The sequence below is a fragment of the Nerophis ophidion genome, linkage group LG14, assembly GCF_033978795.1.
Source record: "Nerophis ophidion isolate RoL-2023_Sa linkage group LG14, RoL_Noph_v1.0, whole genome shotgun sequence".
Taxonomy (NCBI): domain Eukaryota; kingdom Metazoa; phylum Chordata; class Actinopteri; order Syngnathiformes; family Syngnathidae; genus Nerophis; species Nerophis ophidion.
Genome location: NC_084624.1, coordinates 37,800,062 through 37,821,141, shown reverse-complemented (window position 1 = coordinate 37,821,141; position 21,080 = coordinate 37,800,062). Strand labels below are relative to the sequence as shown.

Below are 21,080 nucleotides of genomic sequence, written 5' to 3'. Positions count from 1 at the left end.
TGAGACACTTGTGATTTATGGCTATATAAATAAACATTGATTGATTGATTGATTGATATTTGATACAAAGCACATCAACATATGAAGGCACTCACTTAATGTCCCAGTGTTCATTCAAAACTTTAAACCCTGATGTCAAATAAGTGTGTGAGAAAGGTGTTAATTGAAAAGGTTGATGATATGTACATATAATTACAACAAAATGAAAAACCCGATTTACCCAAATCTTTCTCTTTTCAATTTCACATTAGAATGGAAAGCCTGTAATTTGTTCATATGTATTATGAAATGATGATGAATCTTCTGACAGATTAGAGGTGTGGAACTCTGACGTTGAGACTATGTCAGAAGAAGAATGGAAGAGAGCATGCCTTAAAGCCCAGAAACAAACTATTAACACAAGGATGAGGATATTATTACCATACATAATATTAATACATGAGGACCTACTGTAAAATTGAACAACTGACTGCACTATTGTTGAAATGATAAATGTGTGGATAAAAAAAATGTTAAACTATGTCACATGGGAAAACTGACTTTTGTTACCGGACGGAATGTAGAGAAGTTTGAAAGAAGTGGAAAGCTTTACTGGAATGTATTAAGCAATGGCTGTAGAGCAACCATCTTAATTTGTGTATGGGCTTGTGTGATGTCATGTTAGTGGTTTTTGTCTATTGTAAATGTCTCTCAAAAAAAACTGGGGAAATTAATCAATACATTGTTGTTGTTTTTTAAAAACAGAACTTGGGACAAATACTCACACAAACAAGTTGTCCTGACTGGTCATGTGGCCTTTCAACTGCAGATGGCGCTAACAATTTTGTTTTTAACACACTGAATACCTGTGAGTGCGCAACTGTGTGTAGGCACAGTAACAAATGGGTTGGGTGTGACCATGTTGGTTAGGCCTGTGGAAATAGACAACGTGTGTGTGTACGCGTGAGTAAATGTGAGTAAGTGTTTATATGTCTACCAGGGTGTGTGTGTGTGTGTGTGTGTGTGTGTGTGTGTGTGTGTGTGTGTGTGTTTGTGTGTGTGTCAGGTAGGCTATATGGATGTGTACACTCCTTGTGAAAGTGTTTTAATGTAATGCAACGTCCTGTCTATCAGGCAGCGAGAATAAACATTCAATGCTCATCTCAATGAAGTGTTAAAGTCCTGATAAACATTCTGTGTTACTGTCCATGAGGCGTTCAGGAGTTAATACCATGCGGGCGTTCAACAACATGTGCCTTTTCACAATGCAGGAACGTTGACCTGGGTTGATGGGTTGGGGTGAATACATGCAGACTTCTTAGTCTGACGAATGGCAGAACAACGCCCAGCACACACTCATGTGTGAGTATGCGCTGCGTGTCCTGACGTGCAGCAGCACTGCACTTAAAAGTCGACTACCGGAGATCCACCAGGATTTTGAACTGGCGTTTGATAAGAAGACGACATGGAGGTCAGCTGGATGTCGCTATATACACTTTTGTTCGCCTTTTGCGCCGTCACAGCCACCAACCGTAAGTCATGTTTTCCTGTTACCGTGACAACCAATTAGACAAAGGGTCAAACTAAATATTTGTAGGCGTCATTTACCTTTGACTTTTACCCTGTTGTCTTGAAAGCACCAGCGGCGACGTCTTAGTTGTCACATGACATCTCTCCCTAATGTATGTGAACTTCGCCCCAGCACTGAGGCAAATAGACACTCCTTGAACTCACCGCCAGCGCTCTATCAGTTCTAGACTTTGATTCAAGTTCCCCAGTAATATGGTGCTTATGCTGTCAGTGTTTGTTTTTGACCGGCACACGGATCATGTTTTTGTCCCAAAGTGTCTTCGAGGGCTGGCACACAGGTCATGTGGGAGAGACTTTTACAGATATGATATCGTGCTTTTTGTCAATTAGGGTTCCACTGTGAATGCAATGGCCGATCTGGGCAGTGCGTGCGGGACAAGCTGGGCCTGCGTTGTGTCACTTGCAAGGGGAATAGCGAAGGCCGCCACTGCGAGCGCTGCAAAGATGGCTTCTACCAGCAGGGAGCGTCACTGAGCTGCATACCGTGTGGCTGCCACACCGGAGGTCAGTTACCTGTGTGACATAACTGTTACCTGAATACATCACAGATATAACCTCATTCAACCTCTGATCTTACAGGTTCCATTGGTACCATGTGTGACCACAGGGGGCGTTGTACTTGCAAAGAAGGTGTCACAGGACAAAAGTGTGACCGCTGCCCAGATGGAGCAATCGGACCCAACGGCTGCTTACAGAGGTTGGTTCTCATGAACCTTGGACCAGAAATTAAGTGAAACTTTATTTTCTCTAAACATCCTGTTTCATGTTGTTTGCAGGCGCCGACGCAGCGAAGATTCTGGTGCTCCATTGTGTTTCTGCTACGGTCACAGCAGCCAATGTTCCCCTCAGTCCACTTACGCTGTCCACAACATCACCTCCACCTTTGCACTCGGTAACCTTTCATCTCCACACCCTTTGCTTTCTGACATCCATTTCACAATAAAAGCCTGGGGGAACAGCAGTCGTGACATGTTGTGTTTCTAGGAACAGAAGATTGGAAGGCGGCGACTTCACAAGGCTTCACCCCAGCAGATGTCCACTATCGCTGGTCCCCAAAGCACCAAGATGTGGAGGTCATCTCCAGGAACAGTCTGCCGGTCTACTTGTATGCTCCAGGTGTGAATTACAGCAACCTGCACCCCTCTTCCTCTCCTCCCACTGACCCCAGTCTTGTTTTTTTCCTCAAGCTTCCTTCCTAGGCAACAGGTTGCTAAGTTACGGCCAGAACTTGTCCTTCTCATTGCGTCTGGATCGTGGCATTCCACACCCGTCTATGAACGATGTAATTCTAGAAGGTTCCGGTCATAGAGTATCTGCCTCGCTGGGCGACCTGCGCTCAGTGGTTCCCTGCGGACAGAAGCTCAACTACACCTTCAGGTGAGAGCTACGCCCACTTAGTCAGGTTCTGGCTGCCGCGTGAAGGTATTGTGAGAGAAGCGGGAACATTCCTGTCGCTCCAGCAAGTAGAAACAAACCAGGAATCCGCTGCTCTTACGTTAATAACTGCATGACACGCGGCGCTCTGGAACTGAGTCTACAGCCAAAAGCGGATCCAGGTTTAACCAGGACTGGACTCATGGTGTATGTGACATGAAATAATGACTCCCTGGTGTGGGTCAGAACCTTTGGGTCAACTCATGTTATTTACGTTGCTCAAAATGGCCAATTAGCTTCTTATAGCCAACACTGTCTACCCTGTTTGGACCTTTACATAAACCATTGAAGTCTTTGTGTGCTTTCAGACTAGACGAGCAGCCCGGAAGCAGGTGGCGTCCACAACTCTCCCCCTTCCAGTACCAGACGCTCCTGCAGAACCTCACTGCCATCAAGATACGGGCTACCTTTGGTGATAAAGGTGAGGGTCTATGATTCTTAGGCCTAGACTGGGCAGTACCCACCCGTTTGTCGTTGTCTGAACTGTTGCTTCTCTCTAGGACGAGGTTACCTTGACAATGTGAAACTGGTGTGGGCAAAGCAAGGGGATGGCGTCCCGGCCAGCTGGGTCCGGGTTTGCGCCTGCCCAGAGGGATATGATGGCAACTTCTGCGAACAATGCGCAACAGGTTTCAGGCGCCAAAAGGCCGCGAATGGTGCATTCAGCCCGTGCGAGCCCTGTAACTGTGGCGGGGGGGATTGCGACTCGAACACAGGCGACTGTTACCCTGCGGATGAGACACAGCGCTGCCCAGATGGGTTCTACTGGGATCTTTGGTCCAGAAAGTGCTTCAGGTGTCCCTGTCCAGAGGGAGCATCGTGCTCACTGGTCGTTGGATCAGAGCAACCCAGATGTAATTTCTGCCCACTTGGAACCACAGGTTGGTTGTCTGTAGTTTACACTCCCAAACACCAGAGGGCGGTTTATTAAAGCAACTAACAAAGTCTGTCTCCGTGTATGTTCAGGTGTTCGCTGTGACGAATGTATGGAGGGGTTTTATGGCTCTCCTGCAGGGGGATTTGGTGGGCTGCGACCATGCCGACCTTGCGAGTGTAACGGCCACATCGATGTCAGTGTGGCAGGAAGCTGCGATCGTACGAGTGGAGAATGTCTGAAGTGTGTCAACAACACCATGGGACGACGATGTGACATCTGCTTGCCAGGGTTCTATCACCGCAGAGTGGTCGACGCCTGCAGGCGTGAGTTGGCATAATAGGAAAACCTGGAATTTTGGGAATGTGTAAAATAGCCTGAATGTTTTGAAAGAGCTGAAAGTTTTTATGTTGAAATGTTTTAATCTGTTTGAAAAACAATCTCAAGATCAGAAGGAATTTGTGGGACGAAAAATGTGGGATTTCGGGAAAAATGGCTGCTTTGAGAATGTGTAATATTGTTAGTCCGAATGTCCTGAATGAGCTAGGTGTGTGGATGTTGGAATAGTTTGAAGACTATGCTAACGTTGGTTCTGCAGCGTGTGAATGCGACCTTGGGGGCTCCGAGTCACTCCAGTGTGACGATGGTGGCCGTTGTCGCTGCAAGCCGGGCATTGAGGGGGAAAAATGTCAGTTGTCCCGCGAATGTCCCTCCTGTTTCAACTCAGCCAGAGACAAGGTGAGAGGTGGGGTAAGACTGATAATTTTCCCTCCACTGACGGTGTCCTCAACATCCTGATCTTCCTCTGAGAAATCAGGTGGAGTTGTTGGCCTTAAGAATGCAGCAGCTGGAGGAGCTGAATTCGCAGATGGGGGGTGGCTTAAACCCGACTGACAACGCAGACGTTGAGGCCAGGTTACGTTCCGCCGCACTGCTGGTCAGCGACCTGGAGGGTGACGTTGAGCGGCTGACAGGTGTGATATCACGCGTCCATGAGTGGGCCAAGAGCAAAGCGATCAGAAGTGTCTCTTGACTGAACGTTTGCAATGCTCTCCAACAGACTTGAATAAGCAACTGCAGCAAAGTCTCTCCTCCATTGGCAGAGCACAACTGTCCGAGGAACAAGACGTCCAGAACATGAAAAACGCCACTGATGACATAAAACAACGGCAGCGAACCTACAGGAACAAAATGGATCAGCTTCAAAACTTAATGGATGACATGAAACATGCACTGGACACCGCCAAGGCAGACCTTCGATCAGCTGTAAGCCCTCTTACGTTATGTTGCATCAGGTGACTTTTGTCACCTGATGCAACATAAGTCTCGTCACCTGTGACACGAGACTTGTGATGACCAAGACAAACTTCATGATAAACATTTGTTCTTTCGCAGGATATTGCAGTGGGAGACGACCCGCTGAGTCCAAACCTTCTCTCTTCGTTTGCAAAGACGGCGACAACTTTGGCTGATAAGTGCGTTCACCACACACATACTGTAATTCAAAGAATTTTGTAGAAATTTCACAAGAAACCAAAACGCAGATGTTGACCCGACTATAATAGCTCTGGTAACTGCAGACATTCCACGTGTAGTCAGCTCTGCCCACAAGTCGCTGAACTTTGTGAACACCTTAAGCATAGTAGTATAATGTAGTAGTGTAATTGTAGTAATGTAAATGTGGTGGTGTAAATGCAGTAGTGTAAACGTAGTAGTGCAAAACGCTGTAGTGTAAATGTGTTTTTGTAAATTCAGTAGTGTAAATGCAATAATGTAAATGTAGTACTGGAAATATAGCGTGTAAATTTGGTAGGGTAAGTAAAATTTTGTTAATACTGCTGTGTCGATAGCTAGATAACCTTTACTGTCTGTTACAAAACCAAAATCATCTTCGACAGGCTCTAAGATAACTTACAGAGCAAAACAATAAGATATCAAAAATAGAAATATGACATAAAACATATTCACAAAATATAATGAATATAAAAGATGATGCAACAGTACTCATCTATTTTTGTAGTGATAGTGGCAGTAAGAACAAAGTTGTTTTTTTAATGTTTTTTTCTGGGCAAGTGGGACTTTAAAGCGGTGGCCTGATGGGAGCATCAGGAATGATGAGTGCAGTGGCTGTGTCTGGTACTTAATGATGGAGGTGGCTTGCTTGGTACAGTAACTGCCTGAGTGTAGAGATCTGTGAGAGAGTATCTGTGTGGGATCCAATTGTTTTACTGGCCTTTTTAATTATGAGGGACAATTTAGCTGAGATGGGCTCCAGCGGCCCCCGCAACCCCATAGGGAATAAGCGGTAAAAAATGGATGGATGGATGGAATTTTTTTTTATGAAAGGTAATTTGTACCAGGAAGCCACGTTGAAATTACTATGGATTCTGTTATTGATTTGTAGATCAAAGCCAGAGTGTCCTTTCTAACGCTAAAAGTTTCATCACCAGGTAGAGGTGCTGCTGTGTTTTCAGATAAATGGCATTCGCATTTGTGGTGAAGGACAAACATGTGTTAATGTACATCTCCAAATATTTGAAAGGATAGCACCTACCCTACCAGCTGACGATGCTTAGGGCCTGAAAAAGTGGAGCCTGTTTTGAGACCAGCATTACCGCCCAAAGGCAAAGCCTAGTAACTCACTTCTAGCTGATTTTGAGAAAACAAAGGAAAACCAATCTATCTTGATGCTGTCTTACAAAGATCTACAAAGTCATCAAACGTATAGATGTTTTCTTGAGCTTTCATTTTCCTGCCAATTGAGCCATGGATTGAATCTGCTCTCATGAACGTGTGCCCTTTCTCCAGATATTTTATCACAATCTCGGGTGGGCCCCATTCTGCGTTTGCACATTGGGCAAGAGCCGTGTAAAGCGTCCAGTTTTTATTTTGACCTCCACAGTTATCTGCCCAAAAGAGTATGCAAGGGGATGAATCAAGAACAATACATTTAATGAAGGTCCTGGGCCAATCTTCCAAATATCCCCTCGTGCCATAATATCACATAATCAGGTTGACCGTCGGCCCCCATTTGTGCAAATGTCTCATTAAAGACAATAAGGCGACTAACAAAGAAGCTCCGATTGGTCCCTTGAGATACTAGGTTTTTCTGTTGTATCTGCGCGGTTATGTGGTAGTTGCTAGGTCCTGCCATGCGCGTAACAGCTTACTTACGGAACAAATTACAATATCGCATACACTAATGTAAAGCATATCACCTAGGAACTCCAAAATTATTATCAGCTCAGTTTTGACCAAAATTGAGTTACTGGGTTTTGCCTTTGGACGGGCGAGCATTCCTCTGGTATCACAACAATGCTCCTTGGTCTTAGGGACATTAAGCACCAATGAGCTAGTGTAAATGTAATAGGGTAAAAATAGCAATACAACCACATTTACATTGTACTGTAAATGTGGTGGTGTAAATGTAGTATCAAATCAAATCAAATCAAACTTTATTTAAAAAAAGCACTTTCAATGCACAGGCAAGTGGAGAGCACAAGCACACAAAACAAACAAAATAACAATAACAGAAAAGAGAAGAAAACACACACACGCATTCACACAAGCGCACCTTCAAACACACACATACAGTATTTTTGACAATAATAAGCCAAAAACAAAACATGGCATGGCACTAGGGATTTGAGGTAAAACAACGCCGTGCATACAGTATAATTAATCATGTCTTGCACAACATATATACACACATACACATACATACATACATACATACATACATACATAAATATATGTACATACTTTTGGCCTGTACTGTATATATATAGATAGATAGATAGATAGATAGATAGATAGATAGATAGATAGATAGATAGATAGATGGATAGATAGATAGATAGATAGATGGATAGATAGATAGATAGATAGTACTTTATTGATTCCTTCAGGAGAGTTCCTTCAGGAAAATTAAAATTCCAGCAGCAGTGTACAGAGTTGAGATCAATTTAAATAAAAGTAAAAAGTAAATAATGGGGGTTTAAGTGGAAACAAAATAGAGAAATATTACAATAAGAATAAAAACTAAAAAGCAACAATGGGAATAAAAATATAACAGTAAAATAAGAATATAACAAGACAAAGTAGGCAGTAGTGACCATGTTATGAAAACGTATTGCACTGTTATTGTTTTGCATCCCCTGTCATCCTAGTACCCCCCGCCCCCCACCCCAGAGAGGAGTTGTACAGTCTAATGGCGTGTGGGACAAAGGAGTTTTTGAGTCTATTAGTCCTGCACTTGGAATGAAGCAGTCTAGCACTGAACAGGCTCCTCTGTATGCAGAGGGTGACTGGCATCATCCAGGATGCTCACTAGTTTGTCAACAGTCCTCTTCTCTGCCACCGTCACCAGTGTGTCCAGTTTCATTCCGATTGTAGAACCGGCCCGCCTGATCAGTTTCTCAAGTCTGGAGCTGTCCTTCTTAGATGTACTGCCCCCCCAGCACACTACCATGTAGAACAGAACACTGGCAACCACAGACTGGTAGTACATCCACAGGAGTTTTTTGCAGATGTTGAAGGAGTGCAGTCTCCTGAGGAAGTACAGCCTGCTCTGTCCTTTCTTGTACTGATGGTCCGTGTTAACATTCCAGTCCAGCTTATTGTCCACCCAAACCCCGAGGTACTTGAATGAGTCCACAGTCTGTATCTCAACTCCCTTGATCACAATAGGTTGTGACCGTGGACTCGACCTCCCAAAGTCAATGACCAGCTCCTTGGTCTTTGATGGATTGAGCTGCAAGAGGTTCGTGTGGCACCAGACAAATGTGTGTGTATGTATATATATGTATATATATATATATATATTTTATATATATATATATATTTATATGCAGTACAGGCCAAAAGTTTGAACACACCTTTTCATTCAATGTGATTTCTTTATTTTTATTTTCAATATTATATACATTGTAGATTGTCAAGGAAGGCATTAAAACTATGAATGAACACATGTGGTGTTATGCACTTAACAAAAAAATGTGAAATAACTGAAAACATTTTTTATATTGTAGTTCCTTCAAAATAGCCACCTTTTGCTAAGATTAATGTTTTGCACACTCTTGGCATTCTCTCGATGAGCTTCAAGAGGTAGTCACCTGAAAGAGTATTCACTCCACAGACCAAAAAAAAGAATTCGCATTGAAATGAGAATATATATATATATATGTGTGTGTGTGTATGTATATATATACACAGTATATCCATCCATCCATTTTTTTACTGCTTTGGGGTTGCAGGGGGCGCTGGTGCCTATCTCAGCTACAATCGGGTAGAAGGTGGCGTACACACTGGACAAGTTGACACCTCATCGCAGGGCATATACAGTATATATATAAAATAATTAAAAACAGATGATTAGTGAAAAGCCTAATTAAAAAGTTGTGTATTTAGTCTTTTTTTTAAAAAGTTCAACACTCTGGCAAGCTGTTCCACAGTGGGGGCCACAGTGGGTCTTTGTTCTGGTATTCGGAAAAGCTAAAATGCCATTGCCAGAGGACCTCAGGATGCGTGAGAGTTGATACGGTAAAAGCAGGTCAGACAGATAAGAAGGCGCAAGGCCATTAAGACATTTAAAAACTAATAATAGAACTTTAAAATCGACCATTAAGCCGACGGTGAGTCAAAAATCACGGCCAGATATTTTATAGACTATGTTGCTTGTAATTTTGGTAAAAGTTTCTCCCTCTGGTCATTAGGACCTATAACTAAAATCTCTGTTTTGTCCTGGTTGAGCTGTAGAAAATTCACTGCCATCCATTGCAGTTACAAAGGATTAAAAGTAGTAACGTAAACGTGGTGTAAAGGTGGTAGTGTTAATGTGGCACTGTAAATATGGTAGTGTAAATGCAAATGTGGTAGTGTAAATGTGGTAGTGAAAATGTATTAATGTAAATGTGGTAGTGCACTAAATGCACTACCACATTTCCACTACTGCGTAAATGCAGTAGTGGAAATGCGGTAGTTTCAATGTGGTAGTGTAAATGTGCTAGTGTAAAATTAGAAGTGTAAATATGATAGTGTAAGTGGAGTAGTGTAAACACAGTACTGTAAACGTAGTATTGTTAAATGCAGTAGTGTAAATGTATGAATAGAAACACAATAGTGTAAAAGAGGTAGTGTAATTGTAATAGTGTAAATGCGATAGTGTAAACACAGTAATGTAACGCAGTAGTGTAAATGTAGTTTTGTAATTGCAGTGGCATAACCACAGTGGTGTAAATGTGATAATGTAAATGCAATAGTGTTAATGTAGTAGTGTAATTGCAGTAGTGTAAACACAGTAATGTAGATGTTGTATTTTAAATGGAGTAGTCTAAATGCTGTTGTGTAAATGTGGTACTGTAAACATAGTAGTGTAAATGTAGTAGTCTAAATGTGGTAGTGTAAATGCAGTAATGTAAAGACAGTAATGCACTGTAATATGTAAACATGTGTCGGTGTTAGACATATAACGAAGGCGGACACAGTGGACGTGACCGCCAAGGACGCTCTGAGCGACGCCAACAAAGGTTTGGAGTTGATGCGCAGGCTGGTGGATGAGGAGAAGAAGGTGAAAGATGAGATTGGAGGAGTGAAAACTATGTAAGTATTTCCAGCACAGCGTCTTCCGTCTTCCTTCTGGCGTTCTGACAGTGTGTGCGCCTGCTCAGGTATGACAACATGGCGGGCCGGGCAAAAGGCTTAGAGAATGGGGCGGTCAATGTGGGCAATGAGGCCACACAGCTGATGAACATGGCGGGCGGCACTTTGAAAGACATTGCCAAGATGGAGAAAGACGTCCCATCCGCCATGAAGGTAACCAGGACAATAGTGGAAATTCTTGAAGTGTCAGCTGACATCTCATTCTTCTCAGGATGAGACGGACGAGATGGCAGCCAAGTTGGATTTCCTGAGAGAGGCCGCGGACGGAAATCTGGCGGGTTTTGAGGCGCTGCAGGACAACATCCAGCGAGACAAAGTCGCCACCCAGGATCTTTTGGCGCAGGGCAGAAGCACACAGCAGGTTGGTTCTCTGACTACCAGGACATACACAGTACATATACGGTCAGGTGTCGTCTGAGTTGTCATGTGACCGTTCACAGGACCTGAACACGCTGATAGACAGAGTGAACACAGCCAAGGCTGAAACTGATGGGGCGCTACAACGCATCAGCAGCAACACCGACAAGCTTGACGCCGCCCTCAACGCTCTCAGAGGTGAACTCATGATCACAAAAATGTAAAGGCGCTACAGTGCTGAGCATCTTCCCACCTCTACGTTCTCAGGCTTCGACCAGCAGATTGATAGCAATAAAGTGCTGGCGGACAACGCCATCAAGCGACTTCCTATCATCAATGCAACCATCCAGCGAGCCGACAAAAACAATGCAGAGACGTTAGCGTTGCTGAGTGGTGTGTCTGAAGACTCTGACCAGGCGATGTTTTCCATCAACATGCTGGAGAAACTGATCCCTGCACTGGAGGTACATTACTATGTGTTAGCCTAGCTTAGCAATTTGTGTTATCTTAGCCAAAAGTCTCAGCTGACAAAACAAACTGGTACTTGACTCCACAGGGAACGGCGAATTCGTTACCGTCTCACGCCGGCCTCGTGAACAACGCCACCAAAATAAACGAAGGTGCCAAAAACCTGCGCACTCAAGCCACGGATTTCACCACGGATCTAGACGACAAGTTGAACGACGCTAGAAGACAGGAAGCAGAGGCCGAGGAGGTGAGAGGTCAATTGCGACTGACAAAACAACATAAAGAAAGCTGACGTTGTTGACATGTTTAATTTGCAGGCTCTTGGTGGAGCAGAAGAGGCATTAAGTAATGCCAAATTGGCCAGAGACGCTGCAGGAAAAACGCTGCGAGACATCACCAACGCGCTGGCCAGCATCAGTATGACATGCGACATCTGCTGTACTGTCCCCCGCTGCTGGCCTCTTACCGCTTCTTTTTTTTTCACTGCAGACCAACCGGGCACGCTGGACCCGAAACGTCTGCAGCAGCTGGAGGATTCAATGGCAGGCATACGTAAGGATGTGGAGGGTCAACTGAGGCCGCAGCTGAGAGACTTTGAGACGCAGGAGGCTGCTCGGCGCCTCCAGCTGGACACCATTAACCAAGACATCGAGACCATCCTGGCAGACGTCACCAACCTGGAAGACATCCTGAGAGCCATTCCCAATGGCTGCTTTAACGGCGCTCCCACAGAGCTTCCGTGAGACAGGCGACTATTTTGTTCACGCTTGGCTACAGTCTCTCCTTTTCGTTTTCCAACAGGAAGTCACATCTTACTTACTTACTTCAGAAATGGCATGCACATTTTGTTGTTTTTCTATTTATATAAGAATTTGTACATACATCTTTATTTGCCTGCCAAATAATCAGGTGATCAATCAATATTTAACTTGTAATCTGTCAAATAAATGAATGTAACAAACAGACAGTGTCATATTTTATTGGTCTACAAAGATTCATACCCCAATAAGAACCAGCAGAACCAGAAGCAAAAAAGTGCTGAGCATGCACACCACTGAAAACAAACACAGTTGGGCTTTAATTCATTACTCTATGTCCTGAATGTGTCCTCGTGAAAAATAATATTAAGTGTTTATTGTTCAAAAGATTCATGTTCCACTCTAAACTGGGGAAGGGGTCTCTTGCCCATCACCTGAACAAATAGCTGGCGTTGTATTAATGATGAGGCTAACATATGCTAATATCAGTCTCCCCAGGATTACTCAGGTTTTTGCGATTGTTTCAGCGTTAAATCCCTGATTTACCAGCAGCCTTTTAAAAAAGTTGTCTTTTTCTTTTTTTTATATGATACCTGCTTTTTACTTCATTAATTTGTTATCAGTGTTTTTATTGTTTAACCCTAACCCCAAAAAGCACAGATTTCAACAAATCTTAAAAAATATTTTTACATTAAACTAACATTCTTGAACATTGACAGTAATTTAGCAGTACCCCAGGATCTTGCTAGCCTGTTTTGAGATTCCTGATTTTGCCGTTTTTCACAGAAATGGTGGTTAAAAAAGCCAGGTTTATCTGGTGAAAGTTGCAGTACATTGTGATCATTTTCACCCTGTAATTATGATTGGAACATTTGTTGAAGAAAAGGTAAAAAAAAAAAAAGACTGAGAAAGCATCTTACCAACATGGCACACAAAAATGTGCATAATAAGCTTTATTTATTATTTGCCACAACAAAGCACACAAGTATTCCTGCAAGGAAATGACTAAAAATGCTATCTCAGCCTTCACATGAGAAAAAAATACAATACACATTTTTCAGTTCAAGGCCAAAGACGAGTAAACAACACAACTACTCTCAAGGGACATTCTTATAGAAATCACATTTTGTATACCAGTATGTACTCCAAAGTATATCCAACCTTATATATTCTCCCTTGCAAGGATGGACTGTAGTAAAAAAAATGAAGGGTGAGATACTGTATGCCTATTAAGGTCATTTTCTAAATATTCTTTATTCATTAAGTAAATCTTTAGTGTATTTTATAAATCTCTTAAGCAACCATGTGTTGCATCTCCTGGCACATTTACACATTTCACCAATCCACTTACCGTATTTTTCGGACTATAAGTCGCAGTTTTTTTCATAGTTTGGCCCGGGGTGCGACTTATACTCAGGAGCGACTTATGTGTGAAATTATTAACACATTACCGTAAAATATCAAACAATATTATTTAGCTCATTCACGTAAGAGACTAGACGTATAAAATTTCATGGGATTTAGCAATTAGGAGTGACAGATTGTTTGGTAAACGTATAGCATGTTCTATATGTTATAGTTGTTTGAATGACTCTTACCATAATATGTTATGTTAACATACCAGGCACCTTCTCAGTTGGTTATTTATGCGTCATATAACGTACACTTATTCAGCCTGTTGTTCACTATTCTTTATTTATTTTAAATTGCCTTTCAAATGTCTATTCTTGGTGTTGGGTTTTATCAAATAAATTTCCCCCAAAAATGCGACTTATACTCCAGTGCGACTTATATATGTTTTTTTTCTTCTTTATTATGCATTTTTGGCAGGTGCGACTTATACTCCGGAGCGACTTATACTCCGAAAAATACGGTACATGAAAGTTTGTAAAAGTTGTTTTAATTGTCTCTTTGTTTGCCCTGTCATACAAAAGCTGCAAATGTTCACGTGCACATTTGTGCAGGTTTTACGCTTGAAAAATGATCGTAAATTGTATTTTGGTTCCAACACGTTGCGTATAGTTTACCCGCCACTTTGTTGGGAACATCGGCTGTGATTTTGGGTTAGTGACTGAGTGTCAATGAGAGATTATCATCGCACGACCACATGTGTCATGTAAACATGGAAGTGAAGAAGTCTGGGCGGCGCATTTGATTGGTTACAGAATCGCGTTGCCTTTGAGTGCTGTTGGGACAAATCTGCTTGGCAGGATTAACGAGGATTTGCCGAAATGCCCCGTTAAAGTACGGGGATTGGACAAAGTTGCGAGGGATTGGTTTAATTGGCGTGAATTGTCACAATCGCAACATCAAGAAATCCTGGAGGGACTGTAACGTCAACACAAACGTGGGCGGAGGATACTGCTGTCACATTGGCGAGCGTGTTGCATGCATCCACTGACTTGATGAATAACAGGAAGTTGGGTGACCAACCCCCGCCATGATGGCAAAGTCACACAACCTAAAGGTGGTCCTTTATCCCGAGGCCTTGATGTACAGCTGAGTCTGCAGGATGTAGTCGATGACCGGCTGGTTCAGGTAGTCCACAACATGGCCGTCGCCGTGCTGCAGGGCCAGTCTGCCGGGGCGGGGTCGGCGTAACACAATGCGTTTTACCTCGCCATTTTCACATATCACATTAAGACAGGCTGTTAGCCTGACCACAATAGGAAATTCCACCGCTTACCTGCTCTTGGTGGAGCTGACAATGGCCATGGGATGGTTGGTGGCGTCCTTCACCACAATGATGTTGTCCTGTGAGCCAGAGGGGGCAAAGGTTAGAGCAAGGAAAGACTGCGTCAGAATTTGTTATGGTTCGACAGGACCTTGTGCTTGCGGAGAACCGACGAATGGTTCATGATCCTCTCCGTGTCAACGCCGTCACGAGGAACCACTACTATGCCAAAATCGCCCACGATCACCTCCATCTGTATGCACACACAGGAAAACACCTGCCACTGCTTCATCTGGTTTCTACCCGTATTTGTGCATGCACTGAGCAGCCAGGAAAGCCAGCACCATTTCTTTTCTGCCCTGAATATGATCATAAAATGGGCTAATTTAGAGAAGTTTCATTAAGAGAATTTAAAATATTGTAATATATGGCATTATAGCACAATATACTATACTGTATACCCCTGTGAACATGTTTTTATTTCAAGTACCCCTAATCAGAGCAAAGCATTTTTGGTTGAAAAAAAGAGATAAAGAAGTAAAATACAGCACTATGTCATCAGTTTCTGATTTATTAAACTGTATAACAGTGCAAAATATTGCTCATTTGTAGTGGTCTTTCTTGAACTATTTTGAAAAAAAGATACAAAAATAACTAAAAACTTGCTGAAAAATAAACAAGTGATTCAATTATAAATAAAGATTTTTACACATAGAAATAATCATCAACTTAAAGCGCCCTCTTTGGGGATTGTAATATAGATCCATCTGGATTCATGAACTTCATTCTAAACATTTCTTCACAAAAAAAGAAGTTTTAAACATCAATATTTATGGAACATGTCCGCAAAAAATCTAGCTGTCAACACTGAATATTGCATTGTTGTATTTTTTTTCACAGTTTATGAACTTACATTCATATTTTGTTGAAGTATTATTCAATAAATATATTTATAAAGGATTTTTGAATTGTTGCTATTTTTACAATATTTTTAAAAAAATCTCACGTACCCCTTGGCATACCTTCAAGTACCCCCAGGGGTACGCATACCCCCATTTGAGAACCCACTGTACGATATAGTACATACATTTAAAATGCATCTTAAAATACAATATATGTACACTAGCTGACAGTAATAATTTATTGGACAAACTAAGTGACTGTGTTTAAATTTTTTATCTGTAAAAAAATATATATTATATCATTGGAAAAAGTATTGTGATATATTGCAATATTTCTTCCCACCCCAAGTACATTATGCACTGTCCTTATATTCTGAGTGGATTTAACAGTGCTGTTTGAAATATATACAGTACGTGTCATTGTGCTGTTTTTACTGTGCCTAAAATAATACTGCCGTTTTTCTTCTTCTTCCATCTTTTTAATAGTAAATTGCAACCACTCAAGTTAGCCCCTCCATTTTTGCTATGGAGCCAACATGGCAACTATTGAGGGTGGTAAGTGTCCATCACTGTGCGTGGACCACAACAACTTCCTAGTACTGACAGAGTACTGTATTTCAAAGCATTTAGCCAATGTACTTAAAAGACTAAGTGTAAGTACACGAGCGTGAACACACTTATGCACTAAAAGACTAAGTAAGTACATAAGTGTACTAATGGAGACACATGCTGTGACCATGATCATACGGGGAGGAGGGAGGATGAGGGGTGGGGCTTACATCACTGTCCTTCCACAGGCCAGGGATGCAGAATGATTCCAGAAGATCACTTCCACACAGGAGCAAGATACGCAACTCTACAAGGAGAGGAGGCGGGGTTACTGAGACACACAGGAAGGGCAACACATGATGGAGACTCACCGATCTCCTCGTAGGTCATGGCTGGCCCCAAGTTGGCGTTTTCATCTGTCAGAGAGCACATGGCATCAAACACACACAGGAAGTCTGGTTGTGTACCACTAGAGGTGATGTTGTGTGCAAGCACTCACCCACGAAGGTGAATCGATCCAGGTGAGGACGCACGCAGCAAACTTTCCCCAGACTCTCACTCAGCTTACCCCAAACTTTAACTGGGACACACACAAACAGTCTTCATCGTCATCTTCCTCACGCTCGCAAACTTGGACTTACCGGAAGTGGTTGTATGCTTCATGTTGTTGTGGTTCAGGTAAATAGGCGGAGCCTGGTTTTGTGGCTGCCCAACGACGGGAGTGGAAGACGGCGTGTTGACGTTAGACAAGATACAGCCGGTCACTCTCTGAGGATGACAACAACGAAATGTGATGGCGGTGGACTGTTGTGGGCATACCTACTCTGCAGCTGGCACTCGCCTTCATGAGGTCACGGTGGTGCTCCAGCACGCTACAGGTGGTCTGCCAGGTGTCCTGGTAACACTCCCACGGGTCCACCCTGTCACAAGAAGCATATATAATAGCCTGTCTCAAGAAGCATATATAATAGCCTGTCTCAAGACTCACGCTGTGACAGGTCACATGACTCACCGGATCCAATCAGACGACTGCACAGCCAGCTGACACATGGTCAAGCGATGCCTGCTGGACACCAGACCCTGCAAACACAACCTGTCAGTCCTGACTCATCACTCTTCTTCAACCAGCAGCCAGGTGTACATCAGGGTTTTGTCATAGATACAATACAAATATGATTTGTATTGTGATACACTCACTGGTTTGCCATAGGAATCGTGCACCGGTGAAATGATCCCTCCGATCACGATGAAACGTCCTGTTTTGTGCAGATAGTCTCTCGCTTTCTCTGCACACAAAAACACAATACACACACACATCAAGTAAGTAAGATAGTGAGTCCAAACAAACTTAAAGTTAAAGTTAAAGTACCAATGATTGTCACACACACACTAGGTGTGGTGAAATGTGTTTTCTGCATTTGACCCATCCCCTTGATCACCCCCTTGGAGTTGAGGGGATCAGTGGGCAGCAACGGTGCCATGCCCGGGAATCATTTTGGTGATTTAACCCCCAATTCCAACCCTTGATGCTGAGTGCGGAGCAGGTAGGTAATGGATCCAATTTTTTATAGTCTTTGGTATAACTCGCCTTTGAACTCAAAATCTACCGATCTCAGGGCGGATACTCTAACCACTAGGCCACTGAGTAGGTTAAGTTTATTAGAAATTGCCTGCTCTGAGAATGGATTGGATAGCTTTCCCTGACCGGGAATTGAACACAGGCCACAGCGGTGAAAGCGCCGAATCCTAGCCACTAGAGCACCAGGGAGCTGGCGGTCTAGTGGCTCATCAAAAACTTCGAAAACTTATCGAAAAGCACTCTGAGGGCTCAAAAATTTACAAATCTTTATCTCCCAATAGTAAAAACTATTTTAAAAAATCCCAAATCAAGGCTATGATCTGGATAATCTCCAAAATGTGCTAACTTCCCTGTCCCATTTCCTGAAAGTTTAACTAAACTTCAAAACTTTCAGAGCTATGTTGATAATCAACAAACAAAAACCCCAACCAATTCCTAACCTCCTAGAAGAGGTAATTAGTTGAAAGATAAATTAAATCACTATTTCGGTGAGTGTGTTTTCCACGAATGTCGCTCACAAACAGAGTTTGTTCTTTGAATCGTGTTAAGAACCTGGGCGCGTTAGTATTATAGTGGTTAATTAGCGCTTGTGCTTCACAGTGAAAAGGTACTGGGTTCTTTCTGTGTGGAGTTTGCATGTTCTCCTCGTGACTGCGTGGGTTCTTTCCGGGTACCCTGCCTCTCATCCAAGTGCAGCTGGGAACCCGAGAGGGATGATGGAGGGATGGATGAATGTCAATCAATCAATCAATCAATGTTTACTTATATAGCCCTAAATCACTAGTGTCTCAAAGGGCTGCACAAACCACCACGACATCCTCGGTAGGCCCACATAAGGGCAAGGAAAACTCACACCCAGTGGGACGTCGGTGACAATAATGACCCAGTGGGACGTCGGTGACAATGATGACTATGAGAACCTTAGAGAGGAGGAAAGCAATGGATGTTGAGCGGGTCTAACATGATACTGTGAAAGTTCAATCCACAATGGATCCAACACAGTCGCGAGAGTCCAGCCCAAAGCGGATCCAACACAGCAGCGAGAGTCCCGTTCACAGCGGAGTTGACACTCTTTGTCTCTGTGGGTTGACATACAAAGAGGTTCCAGCCTCGTAACGTAAGGTGTAACCAGTTCCCCTTCTATCATTATTGGAACCTTTATTTAACCAGATAAGAAACCCATCGAGATCAAAATCTCATTCACCAGGGAGACCTGGCCAAGAGGTCAACAGCACATGTCACAGAGCAGTTTCAAAAAAGTAGTACGTTAAGACATACATTTTAACATACATAAAAGAGAACTGTAAAACAATAAACATTTCTAAAAACACAGGCACTGTGGAAACGTCTCTCGCTGTTTGTTCCTCAGGACAGAACGAAAAGCTCCAAATGGAAGTAGTTCAGTGAGTTTTAGTTTCGTCTGCAATGCATTCCATGCCACAGGGGCAGCAATGCCAACAGCTCTTTTGCCCAATTCAGTCCGTAAATGGGGAAAAGTTAAAACATACAAATTGTTAGAGGGTAATGCATAAGAGTTGTTTTTTCTTTGTAACAAAGTACACAAGTATGCCATCCATCCATCCATCCATCCATCCATCCATTTCTACCGCTTGTCGGAGGCATTAAACCTAAAAGAGTCTTATAAATGATAGTCAGCCAATGTGTGTAGCTGCATGCACTCAATGAAGATAAGTCTGACTTTATATACAGTTGACAGTGGTGGGTGAGACTGTGACAGCCAGTAAAAAAAATCTTAGTGCTGACTGAAAAACAGTGTCCAAAGACTGGAGACATTTAGATGAAGCACTAAAATAAAGCACGTCGCCATAATCAATCACGGGCAAGATAGGCGCTCTCACCAATTTTTTTCTGACTTTAAGAGGGAACCAGTTTTAATTTCCAAAAAAGAAACCAAGTTGTACCTTAACCTTAGAGACCAAGTTGTTAATATGGGCTTTAAATGAAAGCTCCAGATCAAGAGTAAAACCCAAGTACAAGACCTGCTCTATAGGGTTTCCATTTGATGTTACATTATTTGGAATATTTTCCAGTAGCACCCTTGAATGAGAGAAAACCATTACCTTGCTTTTATCTGTAATTAAAACCAATTTAAGATCAAATAATTATATAATATTAGAGCACAAGTAAGAGTGGTCAGTAGCTTTCAATGGACCAGGACCAGAAGATGTTATGATTTTTAAGAATATGACTGGGCATCAATGATGACGACACAGTATTTTTTTTTTAACTTACAGCATGTATTAAACAATGTGGGGCCCTTTTTGTGTGTCTGATCACTGGTCTTTTTTTTTCCAGTTATTTAGTCTGTCCGAGAAATAATTCGAATCACCCCCAAAATGTATACACTTGTTCCTTATGCTGTTTCGGACATTTCCAGAAAGTTACATCAGAATCCGCCCAAAACTTTTTATGCCATGGTGCTAACTGAAGCTAATTGATAAATACGAAACATGTAATTAGCATTAGCTATATGTCAATGTGTTTAAAGAAAAGACATCTTGAGTACATAACCTTTGTATTGTGAACGTGTCGGTAGTGGTTGTGTTGATGTTTTATTTAGTACGCCACAGCGAGGAGGGCGGGGTGGACAATAAAGGCCCCGGCAAACTCAATCAAACCGGGTCAAATAACGTTCTACAAGAATTTCAATGCTGTTCCATTTCAGCACCAGCCTCTGGACAGCGCCGTGTTGTTTTTTTCCCCCCATGACGTCACAGTGCGCAGATCGAACACTCACCAAACATATGGATGTGTCCTTTGGTGATGGGATTGAAGCTGCCGCAGGACAGCAGGATCACGTGACTTTTGGTCGTTTCTGGCATGACTGCTCGACGGCTTTACCGGTCCGGTCTTGGTCTTGGACCTTGTCCTGGAGCTGATCAGCTTGTTTGGAGCAGCAAGCGAGCAGAGAGAGGCGAGGCCGATGTCTGCGGCAGGATGCTTGAGGAAGTGACGTCACTGTTATGTAGCGTCACACGACACATTTGAAACTCAAATGACTCACCGTTCATTATTAATGTTCACATCTTTGCTCGATAAGAACTGCAATCATAACTTATCAATGTTCACTTAATGTTTCATGTTAGATTAAAACATTATTAGAACTGATGGTCACAATTCCTTGTCCGAGGTTCACTTGTCTAAAGTGATTTATATTAGCCTTTTATTTGTCTGTTTGAATTTTGTATGTTATCTTATTTATTTATTATTACCTATTCTTTTTTTATACATTGTA

General features: G+C 42.6%; 2 protein-coding genes across 2 annotated transcripts; one reads left to right on the top strand and one right to left on the bottom strand.

Annotated features, from left to right (window-relative positions):
* The first annotated feature begins 1,275 nt into the window (after positions 1–1,275).
* On the top strand, positions 1,276–12,325 carry lamc2 (laminin, gamma 2). The gene is made up of 21 exons (XM_061920640.1): positions 1,276–1,511; positions 1,900–2,073; positions 2,149–2,266; positions 2,346–2,461; positions 2,554–2,685; positions 2,757–2,946; positions 3,312–3,424; positions 3,504–3,884; positions 3,970–4,203; positions 4,476–4,615; positions 4,695–4,851; positions 4,938–5,143; positions 5,273–5,352; positions 10,340–10,477; positions 10,546–10,690; positions 10,749–10,898; positions 10,978–11,092; positions 11,162–11,358; positions 11,451–11,609; positions 11,680–11,779; positions 11,852–12,325. Exons 1-21 carry the CDS (start codon positions 1,445–1,447, stop codon positions 12,103–12,105), a joined length of 3,366 nt encoding a protein of 1,121 aa, XP_061776624.1. The 5' UTR covers positions 1,276–1,444; the 3' UTR covers positions 12,106–12,325.
* nmnat2 (nicotinamide nucleotide adenylyltransferase 2) lies at positions 12,326–20,801 on the bottom strand. Its single transcript, XM_061920641.1, has 11 exons — positions 20,583–20,801; positions 17,443–17,531; positions 17,258–17,325; positions 17,087–17,165; positions 16,887–17,013; positions 16,745–16,825; positions 16,617–16,661; positions 16,476–16,552; positions 14,946–15,047; positions 14,807–14,874; positions 12,326–14,698 (listed from the first exon to the last, which is right to left on the bottom strand). The coding sequence occupies exons 1-11, from the start codon at positions 20,665–20,667 to the stop codon at positions 14,596–14,598; spliced, it is 924 nt and encodes a 307-aa protein (XP_061776625.1). The 5' UTR covers positions 20,668–20,801; the 3' UTR covers positions 12,326–14,595.
* Positions 20,802–21,080: the final 279 nt, after the last annotated feature.

Excerpts from the sequence above, each read along its gene's own strand:
- lamc2 (XM_061920640.1), top strand. The coding sequence starts at position 1,445 with ATGGAGGTCAGCTGGATGTCGCTATATACACTTTTGTTCGCCTTTTGC. Across the intron at positions 4,616-4,694 it reads TCAACTCAGCCAGAGACAAG|GTGGAGTTGTTGGCCTTAAG; the intron begins GTGAGAGGTGGG and ends CTGAGAAATCAG. Across the intron at positions 11,610-11,679 it reads AGGAAGCAGAGGCCGAGGAG|GCTCTTGGTGGAGCAGAAGA; the intron begins GTGAGAGGTCAA and ends TTTAATTTGCAG.
- nmnat2 (XM_061920641.1), bottom strand. The coding sequence starts at position 20,667 with ATGCCAGAAACGACCAAAAGTCACGTGATCCTGCTGTCCTGCGGCAGC. Across the intron at positions 17,326-17,442 it reads ACGATTCCTATGGCAAACCA|GGTCTGGTGTCCAGCAGGCA; the intron begins GTGAGTGTATCA and ends TTGTGTTTGCAG. Across the intron at positions 16,662-16,744 it reads GGATCGATTCACCTTCGTGG|ATGAAAACGCCAACTTGGGG; the intron begins GTGAGTGCTTGC and ends GCTCTCTGACAG.